This window comes from Bactrocera tryoni, chromosome 2, assembly GCF_016617805.1.
Source record: "Bactrocera tryoni isolate S06 chromosome 2, CSIRO_BtryS06_freeze2, whole genome shotgun sequence".
In the NCBI taxonomy this organism is placed as follows: Eukaryota; Metazoa; Arthropoda; class Insecta; order Diptera; family Tephritidae; genus Bactrocera; species Bactrocera tryoni.
In genome coordinates this window covers 73,571,698-73,588,943 of record NC_052500.1, presented here as the reverse complement: position 1 = coordinate 73,588,943, position 17,246 = coordinate 73,571,698, and the positions used below count along the sequence as shown (strand labels likewise).

The window sequence follows — 17,246 nt, the reverse complement described above, 5'->3', positions numbered from 1 at the left end:
AATTAAATCATATAATAAATATACATACATACATACATATGTACTAAGTGCAGTAAATATTTTTATTATGTAATTCACTGGCAATTAAGTCTGTACAACACAGCTGGAGGTATTTTGTGCGTAGAAAATTGACCGACAATAGCGTGTCTGCCATGCTGGGGTGGAAAACAGATGTAAGCCCATATGTTATGTATGTGAATGCGTGTGTGCAGCCCGAGAAAAGGGGCCGAAATCAAGAAAAGTGCAAAAGAAAAGTAGAAGTGACAGACTGTGCGCGACTTTAGAGCGTTAAGTGATTTGCTTTATTAGTGCGAGTATCTAACAGTATGCGCGCTCACATGCTCCCTATAGTGAGACGACCCAACACACACCCACACACACAAACGCATGTGACTGCGCACAGATTGCTGTTAGATACTTTTTTTCCCTAATTTGACTCAACCAACAATGAACAATGCTGGTGACAGCCTCGACGACAGCGCCAACCACATACCGTACTCAGTCTAATAATGTAACTCAAACTTGCTGTGTACGCGCTCGAGCTGTGCTTGCGAAATTTGCAAAGTTGGGAATACAAACCACAACAACAACAACAGCAAAAAAGAAGCAGAAAATTTTGCTTTTTCGGGGGAATACGGAAATGAACAAAAGCAGCAAGTATATTGCATAGAATGCGTCGTCACAAAACTTAACGCGCAAGCATAAAGTCAAAATAATCGATAAAACAGATAAGTGAGAAAGCCGCTAAATAAAGACACATACGCGACGGGACGGTATGCAAATCGGACATGCATATGTATGTATGTATGTATATGCAAAAAATAAAATAAAAATCCAGAACTAAACAAAAGCCTCTAAACAAAAAAGAAAGGAAAATGGCAAAACGCATAAAGCAACAACAACAAACACATCACACATACGCGCACAACAACACACGCTCACGAAGCGACTAATGCAGGCGCGGACCGTTCAAAAGGAAAGGAAAAGTGCTCGTCGTTTCCCCTGAAAATTGTTTATGCACACGCAAGCAAACATATGTGTTATATGTATGTATGTATGTATGGATGTGTATATGTATACGACGTAAGGGTTTATGCTGCAGTTATGTGGACTGCTTTGTGTGCGCGCTCATAAATGTCGGTAAAGTCGAAAATCTTTATGTCTAAGCGGAAAGTCTGTTGCTATTAACACAAAATATGTGTGAGTGATAACGGTAAAAAAAAATTCGTATGTTATTTGCGAGTTTGTGTTTCAGATGTGTTGTATTTGCACCAAAGTGACCTTTCACAGTTGGATACGAAACGAAGTCAGCGCCGTGCGTTCAAACTCCCCCAAACGAAGCAGCAATTTTACATGAGCTACAGCAGCAATAGCAAATAGCAGCAGCAGCAGCAACAGCGGCAGTGGTGGCAGCGGCATAGCCAAGAAAAGCAGTAACAACAACAGCAACAATAACAACAACAACAACAAGTATAACACAAAACATCGGCATTAAGTATTACAACAACAACAAGTACAACAGCAACAACAGCGACGACGTCGAGTTTAGTATCCTGTAAAGGCGCTGCTCACAAAAATATGAAAAAATCGATGCCAGACTCCGATACTTCAGCAGTCACAGTCACAGCCATAGCCATATCCACAGCCAAAATAGCAGCAGCAGCAGCAGCAGCCGCAGTAGCGGCAGTGTTAAGAGCAGTATCAGCAGCTACACAACAACAACGACAACAACAGGAATAATAACAGCACACTGTCCGGTTGCATTGCAGAATTGAATTCATTCATCGCCGCACTTTGATATATTTTCCCTGATTTTATTTGCTGGTGGTGCTGTGGAAACATTTCTGTTTCGCTGGGCATAAAAGGAAAAGCCAGAAATTGTTGTTACATACATAAACACACACATATATAAATGTAGTTGTTGATTTTCCGGGTAAATATTACTTCTATGCAAAGTGAAAAAGTCAAAATATTTTTTTGATACACTTACATGTGTATGTATGTATGCATAAGTGTTTGTGTGTGTATGTGCTGTACGTGCAGCAAGCAAAAAAGTGTTTCGCAAATACATTGATTAACTGAAATGAGCTTAAATGCATGCATATGTATGAAAAAAATAAGAAAATAAGTGAGTGCAAAAAGCAAACTCCAAATAGACAGCAAGGTTTTGTGAAAATTATGTACCCCGTTGTAAAACAGGCATATGTATGTATATGCTTATTTTTATATACATACATACATATGTACATATCTTTAAAGGCATTTATAAGCATGTTTGTGCATATTCTAGTTACATATAGACAATTGTGTGCCTACTCAGAGTATTAATTACCGCTGCTCAAAGCAAAGTGCGCGTTTGAGTGTTTATGACGCACGGCTAATGCAACGATTAGCAGCTATTGCCGGTGCAACTAACTAATTATATACATATACATATACATATGTGTGTATAAAAATGCTAATTATATATTTATATATAAAAAAGTGTGAAAATATGCATTTGAATATATAATTGTGCAGCTGTGAAAAAAATACAAAAAAAAAAATTAAATAAAAAAATACATTTATTTTGCAAACATTGCGTTAGCTAAATGCTATTAAATAAGAAAAAAAGTTAACTTCGGAACCGAAGTTATAATACAACGAAATTATAATATAATGCATTTTTATTGCACAAACGGATATAAAAAATCTTTAACTTGATTTTGATCGAACAGTTTGTATGGCAGCTATACCTTATAATGATCCGATGTGAGCAATATATTCAGTGATTGTAGCCTTGCCTTGTGTTATAATATATGCCAAATTTCGTGAAGATATCTCGTCAAATAAACAAGTTTTCTATACAAGAACTTGATTTTGATCAGCCAGTTTGTATGACAACTATATGTTATAGTAGTCCGATCTAAGCAATTTCTTCGGAGCTTGTAGTCTTGTCTTGAGTAATAATATATGCCGAATTTCGTGAAAATATCTCGTCAAATAAACAAGTTTTATATACAAGAACTTGATTTTGATTGTACATATTTTATGACAGATATATGCTATAGTAATCCGATCTAAGCAATTTGTTCGGAATATGTTGTGTGTACTTGGAGAGTAATCTATGCTGATTTCTGTAAAGAAATATTGTCGTATAACAAAGTTTTCCATATAAAATCTCGATTTTACTCGGTCCGTTTATATGGCCGATATATGCTATAGTGATTCGATCTGAACAATTTATTCAGGATTATAGCACTGTTGTGAAAAATAATTTACGCCGAGTTTCGCGAAGATATCTCGTCAAATAAACAAGTCTTCCATATAAGGACTTGTTTTTGATGGCTATGTTTGATAACAGCTATATCCTATAGTGGTCTGATTTTAACAATTTGTTCGCAGATTGTAGCGTTGCTTTGGATAAAAATGTACGCAAAATTTTGTGAAGTTATCTTTTCAAATAAAAAAGTTTTCCATACAAGAAATTGATTTTGATCAGCCAATTTGTATGACAGCTATATGCTATAGTGATTCAATAGTGCCGATCCCGACAAATAAGCAGCTTTTTGGAAGCAAAGGGACGTATACGAAATTTCAGACTGATATCTCAAAAACCGAGGGGCTAGTTCGTGTATGTACAGATAGAGGGGCAGCTATAGCGACACAACTCAACACGCTGATCATTTATTTACATATGTATATAATTATAGGGTCTCCAACGTTTCCTTCTGCATGTTACAAACTTGATAAACCCTGTTCAGCGTATTAAAAAACAATAGCAACAATATTTTTTGTGCAAACATTGCGCAAGCTAATTGCAAATAGTTAAACAAGTGACACAGAAAAGTGCTATCAATTAAAATAGAAATGCATATGCAAGCAAGCAGTCCATATACATGCATACATACACATGTTAAGTGCATAAAAATGAGTGTAGTTAAAAAATAAAAATAATACAAAAAAAACACAAAATACAGTTAAAATAATTTTTCCACCTGCTCTTTCGCTCTCACGCTCTCTTCCACGCTCCCCGAATGCAGATTTTTATAAATTATTAACCTACGCTTAACATAAAATAAAATAAAAATAACTTAAATTAATAATAATAACAAATAAATACGAAATAATGGCCACCTCCTCGGATTTATTGCATACAAATGAATCGAATAACTGTTCCGATGAGTCGATTAGCAATTGTGCAAATTCCAGCAATCTAGCGGAGTCGCAAGCCGATGAAGAATCAATACAAACAAATAATGCAGATTCCGAAGCGGCAACGTCACCTGGTGTCCACGAAAACGAAGACGTTGACTCCAAAGCGGATTTTGGTGCAACACCGTGGTATGACAAACACACACACACACATACAAATACACATTACCTACACAGAGTAAAAAATATAAAACCAAATATTTTCACATGCATATATGTACTTTGTTGTACAAGCCATTTATCACCCACAGCAATTCATTTTCCACCCGCCGCTTCATGTGTACGCTCTCATTTTGACTCCCTCTCTCATATTTTTTCGTAGCGTTTAGTTTTATGCAGTGTCGCTGCTCATCATCATCGTCGTCATCTTCGTAACGCAAACTAATTGAATTTCTTTCTGATTTAATTAATCAACAGTCACGAAAAGACAGAGCAGGCAGAGGCAGAGGTCGCGGTGGACGAACAGCCACAGCAGCAAGCGCAGCAACAGCAGCAGCTCGAGCCAGTGGAGCAAACAACAACACTTGTTTCATCCTCCGCCACAGAAACACAGCGACCAGAGGCGCATAGCAATTTTTCACCAGACGAAATACCCGAACCTATTAAGGTGCTAGATGATATAATCTCTGAGTTCGAAGATACATCAAAGCCAGCGAACGCAGGTGGTAATGGTGAAAATCAATCTGAGGACGATGGCTACATGAGCCTTAGTCGCAAGAAGTGAGTAGCAGCACATTGAAAAGGATTGTGTGTGCGGTGGAAGTGTGATTAATTTGTATAGACGGTTATCTAAAGTGTAGTGCTTTCTTGTTTCCTATGAAAAGCTGTGATGTGTTTCGCTTTCTAACTGGCGCACACAATCGCTTGCGCCTTCTTAATGGATGCCCTAGTTCCGGTGTAGGGATATACTGTGATTCCGTTGAAGTTAATAGCGTTTTATTTCATTTTAAGCTGAATAGAGCTCTCTTCAGCCATGTTCGTAGAGTTTCCGCTTAAAGAAATTACTAAACAGAAGATCTAGTCAATATCACGGGACGGGAAAACAGGGTTAATTTTTTAATACTGATATAATAAATATGTATATAATATAATGTAGGTTTTGAAAGGTTATGCCATCCGATTGTCTATGGTCTTCTTCGGTAGTCAACGAACAAACTCGGATTCTTTTTCTTCAAATTCTTCTCTACTCGATTCGATGGTAGAGTTTTGGTTCTTATTACTCGACTAAACTGTTGTAGTATTTAGTCAAAACTTCAAACGTTAAATTTTTCAGTCTAACAGTAATATTTCTTTTGTATATACATAAGTATTTCATTGATCTACCACTATACGGTCTAGAAGTTTAGTTTTCTTCGCTTAACTCTACCAAAAGTCGAGGCTTCCCTCTAGAACACATACGGGGAACGATCTTTAGCATGCTTAGCCTCTGGCATAATCTTTTGAATAAAAATATTATCTTCATTTTAAAACGTTTCGTCTAAATTAGACCTTTGACCAGTTTCCACCTATGCTTTGTAGAAAGATCTAGTTTCCTTGTTCTACAAAAACTTTTTCTAAAATATTTTTTATTCCAACTTTCAGCATGCATAAGCAAGATTTCGAGAACGTCTCTCAGAGCAGTATTGGCAGTAATGTACCACCCATTACCACACCAACTAAAGAGTTTCACGAATTTAACAACACTACAGATGTTACCTGCCAAAGCCTGGAAACACCTGCCGAACAGAATATTATACAATCCACATTGGTAAATATGCTTATACATATGTACTTCTGATACTAGAATACCTATATAGGTCAGAGTTTCTCAGGACAGTAAGTAAATACACACATTTTAATTACAGCCAAAAGCGCGTCCAGCCTCGGCACTGACGAGCAACAACTACTCCAGTCTGCCATGTTGCGGTGCGCGCTCCACATCATTGGATGGTAAAACTACGCGTGGCGTTAGCTGTAATGGTGAACGTAATAAGCTGGGTATTGACATAAGTGCGGTACATAATGCGGTATTACGTGGAGGATTGGCGAAACTGCCAGGTAATAATTGGGATTTGTGTTGGCTTTAGTATACCTCAAAATTTTTGTTTTCTACTCTTAACTATTATAGAGCCAATTCTAAATGAGCATCCCGTTACAATATACCCTGGCCGCTATTCACCACCTTCAGAGAATAAGCGCGTATCCAATCGTCCACAACGTATATTATCCTCCGTTGAGAAACACAAAGAAGTTTGCCATATACTTAATCCTTTGTCCTCGATCTCTTCTTCATCGTCGTCGTCAAGTTCGAATTGTATTGGTCTGATGGATAATAAAGCGTTGGATATACCAAATAATATTTTGAAAAAGCCATATATACGTAAGGATAACATTGCAAATGAATTTAGGTTAGTAAGTGAAGATGATTTCTCGGACGATTCAATTGAAGAGCAATCATTATCGCCAATTACATCGCACTCCTCACCACACAAACAAACCGGTATTGCGTGGGAAATACATTTTAAGAGTAACAAAAAGAAGTCGAAAAGTTCAGCGAAAAAGAAATCGACACGAAAGCATGTAAGCTGTTTTGAAACGCGCTCACAACTAATTAGTTTCTTATACACAATATGCTTTAACGCTTCCAGACTCTCGATTGTGTTGCTACAACGGAGAATGGTGTTTACCCCTTACCCATTGTGGCTAGTGACGTCTTTTACACCAAAGAAAATGAACGCGCTTATCGCCGAGAACCGATTGTTATAGACGCCTTGGATGGGTCCGATCAATACACAACATCCTCTGGGGATATTTTAAATCACTGCATGTATCGACACGGGAATACGAGTATGTTGGGTAAAGGTACTTTTATCATACGACGGCCCACAAATAAACCACCAACAGCAATGGATATATTTCAAAAGGATGCTGAAGCGCTCGATCGCGTAGATACACGCGACCAAAGCGACTATGAAGAGTTCTCTTCCATGGAGGGTCATGAAAACTGTAGGCCGAGTGAGACATTAAACGCGAACGTTAGGCATAGCGGAGAATTATTAGCGCCACAAGGGCCAACCTTGCCATCACCGCGGTAAATTGTATTTCAAACGAAACTTTCACATAAATAATTCGATTTTGTGTACTTTTATAGTGATCGTCTTTCTTTAAATCTCGAGCCACAATTACCAAATATTTTTACCAAAGAAATGCTGGCTGTGCATAAAGGCGACCGTTCGTCGTCTGAAGGTTAGTTTGTTTCCCGCATTACCATGAACTCTTATTTAATTTGCTACTTTTTTCAAGAACTTCTTGTCCCTGTTAAGAAGACATCACTTAATAGAGAACCCAAGAGACGTAGCACCGATTCGATCAACACAAAGTCTTCGAGTTATGAAGAAACTGAAGAAAATGAGCCTAACGAAGTTGCAACCTTTATTTCGGGTAAAAATAGTTTTGATGCGTGCAATATGTATGGCTACAAGAATGATGCAGCAGGCTGCTTAAAAGGACAAGAGTTTTCGGGTGAGAACAAAAAGATTTTAGGCAGGAATTGTTTTAGTGTACGATGCCTTTGTGCAGTATGTTTAATCGAAAAGATTTATCTTCTTCTTCTCTATTGGCGTAGACATCACTTACACGGTTTTAGCCGAGCTTACAACAGCGCGCCAGTCGTTCTTTCTTTTCGCTATTTGGAACCGATTGGAGATTCCAAGTGTAGCCAGATCTTTCTCCACCTGATCTTTCCAACTGCTTCCCCCAGCGGGCATTGCGTCAAATAATTTCAGAACTTACATTGTTGTTGGTGTTAATGCAGGTTCCAAAATAGACGAAATTATCTATGACTTCGAAGTTATGATTGTGAGCAGTGACGTGGGAGCCAAGTAGCGACGACTGTTTGTTTGATGACAGGAAATATTTTGTTTTTCTCCCGTTCAGTACAGACCCATTCGCTTCGCTTCTTTATCCAATCTGGAGTAAGTAGAACTAACGGCGCGGATGTTGAGACCAATGACCAATACCATCGGCTTTACAGTCTTATAGAAGATTGTGCCTTCTCGATTAACCTCTGCAGCTCGAATTAGTTTCTCTTGAAGAAATCGTACGATAGGGAGTCGCTTTGTCTGAAACCTCGTGTGATATCGAAGAGCTCGGAGAGGTCCTTGCCAATCCTGACGGAGCTTTTGGTATTGCTCAACGTCAGTTTACACCGTCTCATTAGTTTTGCGGGGATACCAAATTCAGACATAGCGACATAAAGGCAACTCCTTATGATTTATGCCATATAAATAGAGTCTGAATCTAAAAAATTTACTTTTTATTATCTCGAATATGCTGTTCGCTAAGATACTTCTTTAGTTCTGTCTAATACATATATCTCTGAAAATGGTTCTCAAATCAAAATAATTCACAAAGAGAAGAAAATTAAAGAGATCAAGGTGTCCATATATGGTCTTAGTACGCTACGTTATGTGTAATTTTTTCCAAGGCTTGATTAAAATAGTTTCTTACTAGGATTAACCACTTATATTTTTATCGATTATCCAAAAATATGAAATACCCTCTTAAACTCGCTTACAGACCTCCGCTCCTCAACAACAACGACTCCACGCACCGATCTTGCACCAACACTCGAAGAGGAAGAGGAACAATACAGTGACTTTAGCTATAGTGGAGCGCCAGGTAAAGATACAGACAAGGTCGATGGCAATATTAATGCACTGCTACGTGGAGATATTGCCGCCGTACGCATCGTTGAAGGTGGTGCACATCATAAACGTCCACTCGAATTTCGTCCCGGTGTGCATAAGTCTGAGAGTGCCAAAGAGATGTTATTGTCTCAAAGCGCGTTTGGTCCATTGCCGCCTTCGCCACCGTCATCAAATCCCGATCTATTCGTAAGTATAACTTAGATCTTCAAGGCTTGCCACAATATTGCAAAGTGTATAATCATTTTTTAGGATTATGATGCTCTGCCACTGCCACCATCTCCGAAAGATCCGATCCTAGTAAACGAGAGCAACCGTAGCCTTGGCAAAGGCTTTAAGAAAACGACAACTGCCGAAATACATACGCCGTCCTCGTTGGGCGGCGAGGAACGACGAAATCGTGACAATATGAGCGCTTTGCGTTATCTCAGCAACGAATTGCCACCATTACCACCGCCTGCTTTTGAAAATATGCCACCGGTTGTGCCCCCACATCGTGGCCACTCGGCGAATACGATGAAATCTTGGTCCATTGATTCGCATTATAAGAAGCGATCGCCGAAAATGTTAGGTTACGGTAGTGGTATTACTACGCCAACGGGATCACAATATGATGGCTCGTATTCAACGAAACGTTATGTTTCCTATGGCACCAAGCGTAGTCTGAAACAGTCACCACGCGAAGAATTGCGTTTGCAAACTTCATGCAGTCTGCCGGAGACACCAATTTTTGCAAGAGGGTAAGTAGAGTACAACGCATTTAACTAATAGACGCTGCTCATGCCTTCCTCGATCGTTTTGCAGAAGCTGTGACATACCGCGCACACCGTTCAGACGTCAACCCGAAAGTGCCATAAGTGGTTCGCGTACAGCGCCTCGTTCCAGCACCTCACATAGTATTAATATGGGTAACACCATGGGCGGTATTCCGGGAGGTATGCACACTTGTTATTAGAAATAACAGTTCTATAACGTTTTTGTTCTCCCAGGTGGCAACACCTTCGGTGCTGGCATGTGCCGTCAACGTTCCATGAATCACGCGCTTGCATCGAACGAGATGTTGCGCATGGCTGGCGCACCGGCGCGCGGCTGGTATCCCAAACAACGTTCCATGCGTCCCGCATCTACCGAGAATATTGATCGTCTCAGTTCGTCGCGCGTTTGGGATAGTGCAGCTGGCATGTCTGGGACTGGTCAGTCAAGAAAACCATTGACTTTGCCACCAAATTTGACGCCCTCATTTTTAAATAAATCACCAAGAGAAGCTCTGCGTCGCGTAACAAGCCTTTTGATTGCGAAGAAAAGTAAGTAACAGTATGTGTTAGTCCAACCCTCCTTCCAAATATTTAGTTCGGTAAATAGTTGAGACGTTGCTACATTACTTTTGATCACAAAATAGCGTGAAGATGTATTCTTCTTCTTCTTTATTGGCGTAGACATAGCTTACGTGGCTATAACTGTTTGACGCCAATTGGAGATTCCAAGTGTAGCCAGATCCTTCTCCACCTGATCTTTCGAACGGAGCGGAGGTCTTAGTCTTCCTCTGCTTCCGCCGGCGGGTACTGCGTCGAATACTCTCAAAACAGGAATGTTTTCATCCATTCGGACGACATGACCTACCCAGCGTAGCCGCTGTCTTTTAATTCGATGAACTATTTCGATGTCATCGTATATTTCATACAACTCTTCTTTCCATTGACTGCGGTATTTGTCGTTGCTACTGCGTAAAGGACCATAAATCTTCCGTAGAACCTTTCTCTTGCAAAAGAAGAAGATTTATTACCATATCCTAAAAGTTATTGCGCCTTTTCAGAAAAACGCTAGGCTTCTGGACTCCACAAACGTTTTTCGTTCCTTTTTAGACATTATCTCTCATTTGACCATAATTCTAAACATAGTAAGCAAGCCACCACCTTGCCTATCCCCACTAACTGAAACTTTACATAGGATCTTGAAATTTGCATTTTTACATTGTCGTGATAAAGTTCCCAGACTGATCCTAGATTAGGTTTGGTTAAATCCGATCAAATTATAATCGCAAATAGGAATCTCACTGCCATGATGTCAACTTCAGTCTTGAAAAAGCTGAATAATGGAGGAAAAAGTGCTTGGATGTTTCTACCTCACCTTACTCCATACAACTTGTCAATTTGCGTTGGATAAGATATTATAAATATTTTTTACCGGATGGATGCCTTTTGCATAATGTGCATTAAAAAATCCTACGATTGCGACAAGATAAACCTTGTTGAGGGCATGTATTTCAGTTGACCTCTTGACACAAAAGCTAGTGATCGACAAATGCCTGCTAAGCTCACTCGAGGTCCATAGGTTCAGTGCTAAGATGCAGGAAGACAACCAAACTGCGCAAGGAGATCTAACCTCATTTAGATCGGTAGGTCTTAGCGTAAGACAATCGACTCCTCACCACTACCTTGTAATTAGGCCGAAAATACCGCTACTTGGGAGCTCGTTAGCTTTGCAGTTTCCAGTGATTTCGCTTTGGCCAGGCACCCAAGCAACAACAATTTCAACTATTTTACAATTGTCTCCAATCAACAGACCGCAGTAGTGCTATCCACAAAATGTTGCTTGAAGTTAGACCTTTGATAGGGCCTCTTCTTATCTATCCGTTTTTTTAATACACAGACTCGTTTGTTATTTTGTTGAAAGTATACTAAACTGCGGATCGTGGACTCGAATCTTGTTAAGTCTTCAAGTTTTAGGAAAACTGTTTTAGTGGTTGTCATTCTTCAACTATTGTTAAACTTTGTAGTGTAGTTCTTATAAGAAAAAATACTTATCAAATATTTATTTTGTTAGAAGTATCCCAAAATAGTGAATGAGTGGCTGCCACACCGTTCTTCGACCATTCTGAAACTTCAGAGTGTATTTGTAATATGAAAAAATTTTTTATATAATCCTTCACCTCTCCAGCAGACAAGGAACACAAATTTATCTCTTCATTCTAGAAAGAAGAACTAGCACTTCGAAGAGCTTGAAATAGATAGGTTAATCTTGTAGGCGAATTAGCCATGTATAGACCGATTTAGGCCGATGCCAGATGGAGTTCAGTTGCTAAGTCAAAGAGGAGTAGTCATCTTTTACCAATTTTAACAGACTCTGCGGCCTCACTATCAATACTTAATATAGATAATATAGTCTCTATCTAACTTGTTATATAAAAAAATATAAAGACGCTTCAAACTAGAACTAGACAATAATTTTTTTTCTTCTTACTAAAATAATAAACAATATAACTCGACTAATTATAATAACAATAATTATTTCACAGAGAACACTAAAGAGCGCAAGGGCAAGCCATATTCGGATACCACTTTGGATGGAAATCTACCATTCGAACAAGAAACTGGTGAGCAACGTTTTCGAAGTAATTAACAATATCATCTGATCAAATTTGACTCGGACTGACAAAAAAAATTATTTTTACTAATTTAACTACAAGTATTTATTATCAAAATAAGCACATTTTGAGCCTATACAAGTAGCCAAAGCATGGTCCAATTTTTCCTTACATTTGCTGTAAGAATCGTCTGTGAAGGACTTGGACAGGATGGCTCTTGATGTCTCCTAACGAACACCTGCATAGTGAGGCCCGTATGCTCCCAGTTAAGGAGCATAATGAACTTCTCTCTAAGCAGTTCCTGCTAGGGTGGTTTCACAGAAATCATCTCATCACAATACGCCAACCAGACTTCGGACAGGTTATACTCCTACTTATCCAGAATAGACCCCAACATATCTAATAGATGCCCTGTGCGTAATGAGTCTCCGCATGGCACTGGCCACTTCTATGCATACCCCACTAACCCTACTCATTTGACAACCCTCACCTTTTGGTTCGACTCCGTCGAAACAGCACGTTGTTTGGGACTATCATTGGATGACGTCGACGACAACTTATCTAATCCTTACCATTCCTAACGAGGATTAGATACTCATTACAACAACAACAAAAACAATATGGCGTTCAGTGCTTTATCAAACGACTTTTAATGGCTTCAATGGACTCAGAAAAAATCTCAAGCAACCAAATCTAGTGGATATGGTGACACAACTATGACTCGCGTTTGGTGTTTGACTGCTAATCAAAGAAAACGTTGAGCTTCACATTGATTGTAGAGCAACTTTGTTATGCTTTTCCGGTTCCGACTCGTTTTTGGAGCGCCAATCGGCAGATTCTTAAACTTAATGAGGCGTTTGATGAATGTAGAGGTCTCAGCTATGTTTCCAAGCATATTTGTTATGACCTACACTCGAATTTCTTTTTGCAAAAGATTCAGGTCTTTTGCTACGAGTCTAGTTTTGACACGCCTCATAACATTAATCAAAATATGCTGAGTCGGCCAATAAGAAATTTTGATATTCTCTGCTCCAGTAGGGTGATTTTCAAGCACTGTTTCGATGTTATCATCATTAACAGATGGACGACTTGCATGCTGCACGAACTTCACTCAATGCTTTGTGCCACTCAAATATTTGTATTCGTGCTAAAGTAGACTGCCCCAACACATTTCTGCAATATTTTCAACGATTCTGTAACGATGATTCTATTGCAAACACAAAATTTCAAGCAAATTCGTTAAATTTTTCTCCAACATAAAATCGGCAGACAAACTGTTCGCGTATTAACAAACAGCTGCCAATCACACACTAATTGACCCGTTCCCACGACAGTCCGGATCAAAGTAACCGAAACGGGCCCGGATTTTCAACCGGACAAGGACTGTCAATTCAGCACCATGCCTCGTAATTACTGCAGAAATGTTTTTGCCGTTACAACAAACACACTGATTGATTAATACAGATAAAAACTTCAAACAAACATAAAAAAATTGCACCAATCTAGAAATATTTTTTTTTATGTTTCGGTTAAATCGTCCAAATCCGAGTCAAATTTGATCAGTTCTTACATTCGTATAATGGAAATAATTTTGTTTTTCATATTTAGCACTCCCACCCACGCCAAAGGAACAGGCGCGCAATTTTAACAATACGTCACAGAAGCCTCAGAAGAAAAAAGGCCTTTTCAAAAGCTTATGGAAAAAAACAAAACACTTTTCATTAGATCAATAAGTAAAACAACAATAACAAACATGCAATTAATTAAATATACGAAATATTTACACAATTAGCACACAAAACCTTACCCATCCATCCAGAAGAACCATAAAACCACATAAGAAAACTTAGCCAACCACACACCCACACATATACACACAAACACAACTAACCGTGTTGCACCAGCGATTAACAACTATTTATTATCGTTATATACTCACAGTAAGCGTAAGTTATAGGCCGTTGATATGATGCTAAAACATAATATACATAGGTACATACATACATGCATACGTACATATTGAACACAGCAGCGTGAATGAAGCATTAGTTATGCTATGCCAGACAAATTTTTACATAAAATATACATAAAAAATATTATTACCGACAAGCATCAATACACAAAATTACGCGTAAATTTCATTGAAAACAAAAAAAAAATATTGAATAAATAAAATAAATTTAAAAAATTAGTAATTGAAAAATACGATACACAGAGTATAGAAATGCACAAAGCCGCAAAACTAAAGACTGAATTTAAAAAAGGAACAAAAAATTAAATATTGATTATGCAAATATAAGACGTAACTCAGTTCAGCTTCACATAACTAAAAACAGAAAACTAAAAAAACGAATAAAAATAAAGCAAAAACAACAATTACTTCCAATTTTTTAACGTTTTCGAAGAAAAAAATAATAAAAATGTTCAGACTTGCACGCATCTAAGAGCTAAAAATAAAGAAAAAAATAAAAAAAAATTAAAAACTTTTCGTCAACAACTTTGGTACCAACAACTATGTCGTAGAACTTACAGCCAAAATTTCGAGACTTACTGGTGTATGTTTAAATTGACTGTAACTAATTAAACTTTAGTAAAACAATAAAGAGAAAACGCCACAAAAACCGAAAGAGGCAGGCGTGCCTAGTCAACAAAAAATTATTACATTTTTAAGTTTGTAGTTTAATGTACTTATTTACTAAAACTCTTCCACTTACTTACATACACACTTATTATATATTTATAACGTAGCTACTATAACTACAATTAGCAATACCTATGTTGGGTTATACTATTTAGAATATGTATACTTTTGGCATTTGTGAATGCAGGCTTTCATCTAATGTTTTCTTTAGACTGTTAAGCATACCTACACACACAGACACACATGTATTTATTGAAGATATATATTTTTAAAAAATATTTGCTCCCATATTTTTAAGCAATATTTGGCACCTGCATACATACATAAATATATATTTAGGCAACAGTATGTATGTAGCCGTTAAAAAAAGTATTATTATTCTCATTTATTTATTTAAGGTATGTACACATATGTATGTATTCCATAGTCATTTTTTATAAAGCAAATAAAGTTAGCAGAAAAAAACTAAAGCAGTTAGTAGGAAAGCACCGAAATTGTAATAACACTCAAATGAACTTATTTTTATGAACGTTAGATTTTCTTCTACGATTACAACAATAACAAATGTTAGGCACATCAGCCGTAAATGAGACTTGTTTACAGCCGACATCAACGAAAAAGTGGGAAAATATTATTAACAAAATATTATTAAAAAAATATTTGAAAAAATATTGAAAAAAATGATTGCAAAAAACACTATTTAAAAAAAATTAAAAAACATTAAAAAAAAAATTAAAAAAATTATTAAAAAAATTTATTAAAAAAAAAAAATAAAAAAAAATAAATAAAAAAAATAAATAAAAAAATATAAAAATGAAATATTGAAAAATTATTTAAAAACTATTAAAAAAATTATTGAAAAAAAAACATTATTGAAAAAAAATAATAATAATAAAAAAATAATAATAAAAAAATTAATAATAATAAAAATTCATAAAAAATAACAATAAAATAAAATGAATTATCATATTTGTATGTAGTGTGTGAGCACTTGTAAAAGGTCACTAATGCATTCAAACTCAATTGGAAAATGATGTGTTTTTAAAACAGTGAGAAAATAATAAAATACAAACAAAAATGCAATTTTGAAACCAGTCGAAATTGAGAAAGCACTTTAAATAAAATTTAATGGGCAAGAATGTCAAAAATATTGTCTTTTGAAACTGAGTTTTATATACGATAATGACCTGAAATCATTGTATTTGTTTAACTTAAGGGGTTACGTGGGTTTCCTTGGGTAAAAAACAGCCTTTTTTCAACAATTTGTTCTCATATAAAAAGCGAAATATTTTATTCGAATTTTTTTATTGTTACAAACATACACTGCACTATTAACCAAGAAATTCTGAAATTTTTGAAAAAAAAACAAATATTTTAAACTTGGCCATTGCGACGCCATTTCCGATGACAGCTCGAAAAAAGATGCGTTCACGTTGACAATAAAAATACGTGTTTTAGTTAAAACCTTAACTTAGAACTTAGACGAAGGAAAAATATCTTAAAATTGGATTTTTGGCAGACATTATTACAAAAGAAATAAAAATTTCACTACATTTTTTATTTTCAACAAGTTTTCATCGAACAGTCCTTTGTCCAAGTTTTTAAGAATTGTATCTCAAAGACCTATGTAAAATTTCATGAAAATTAGTTCTCGAGAAATTTTGCCAACTGACTTCAAAAACACAGTTTCGCGAAAATTGCCATATTATATCCTAACTTAAAAAAGTTTGCTATTAGGGAAAAATATAAAAAAAGTTGATTCTAAGGTAAAAACATATTCTAACCTAAAAACCATAAAATCGCATTTACAATTTTAGATAGGGACAATTAGTTTTTTCCACAAACAAAAAATTATAAAAAGCGTTTTTTTAACTTTCTCATCGGATTGAATATTTTTTTAAGTTAAAAAAAATTTTTTTTTTCGTTCTAACCTAAAAATTATTTAAAATCCAATTAAAAGATTTGCGAAAAAACGGAAATCTTATTCAGAGCTGATTCTAACTTAAAAAGCAAAGAAATACCATTCACAAAATTTTAATGTGAGTTTTTAATTGGAAAATTTACCACAAGCTTTTTTTTATTTACGCAGGCTCGACAAAATAATTTATACAATAAAGTTCTAATAGAACGAAAAAATAAAGCACCATTAAGAAATTAAACAAACAAGAAATTCCCAAATTATGTCAACAATCGTCATCAACAGAGAAATGAAATTAGATTTTTAACAACAATCAACGAAAAAAACTTAATAAAGTATATTTTTTTTTAATAAATTATTTTTTAGTAATTTTTTTTTGTGTTTAATAAATTATCTTTTAGTAAATATTTTTTTATTCATTATTTTTTAGTAACTAATTATTTT

At 36.2% G+C, this 17,246-nt stretch overlaps 1 protein-coding gene across 3 annotated transcripts; it reads left to right on the top strand.

The window, feature by feature from the left end:
- Window positions 1-858: 858 nt before the first annotated feature.
- LOC120767834 lies at window positions 859-15,395 on the top strand. Of its 3 annotated transcripts, XM_040094122.1 has the most exons (16): window positions 859-1,198; window positions 1,256-1,933; window positions 4,023-4,323; window positions 4,612-4,914; window positions 5,776-5,941; window positions 6,039-6,231; window positions 6,302-6,753; window positions 6,822-7,264; window positions 7,325-7,419; window positions 7,477-7,695; window positions 8,752-9,068; window positions 9,132-9,619; window positions 9,684-9,814; window positions 9,869-10,183; window positions 12,175-12,270; window positions 13,852-15,395. In XM_040094122.1, exons 3-16 carry the CDS (start codon window positions 4,109-4,111, stop codon window positions 13,974-13,976), a joined length of 3,558 nt encoding a protein of 1,185 aa, XP_039950056.1. In that variant the 5' UTR covers window positions 859-1,198; window positions 1,256-1,933; window positions 4,023-4,108; the 3' UTR covers window positions 13,977-15,395. The 3 variants fall into 3 exon arrangements, with proteins under 3 accessions (XP_039950056.1, XP_039950058.1, XP_039950057.1); XM_040094124.1 differs by having other exon boundaries at window positions 859-1,933; window positions 12,175-12,252; XM_040094123.1 differs by lacking the exons at window positions 859-1,198; window positions 1,256-1,933 and having other exon boundaries at window positions 3,923-4,323.
- Window positions 15,396-17,246: the final 1,851 nt, after the last annotated feature.

What these genes read in the sequence shown, in the direction of transcription:
- LOC120767834 (XM_040094122.1), top strand. Translation starts at nt 4,109, where the DNA reads ATGGCCACCTCCTCGGATTTATTGCATACAAATGAATCGAATAACTGT. An exon ending in ATATTATACAATCCACATTG is followed by an intron (nt 5,942 to 6,038) that starts GTAAATATGCTT and finishes TTTTAATTACAG; the next exon opens with CCAAAAGCGCGTCCAGCCTC. An exon ending in TGGTGAGCAACGTTTTCGAA is followed by an intron (nt 12,271 to 13,851) that starts GTAATTAACAAT and finishes TTTCATATTTAG; the next exon opens with CACTCCCACCCACGCCAAAG.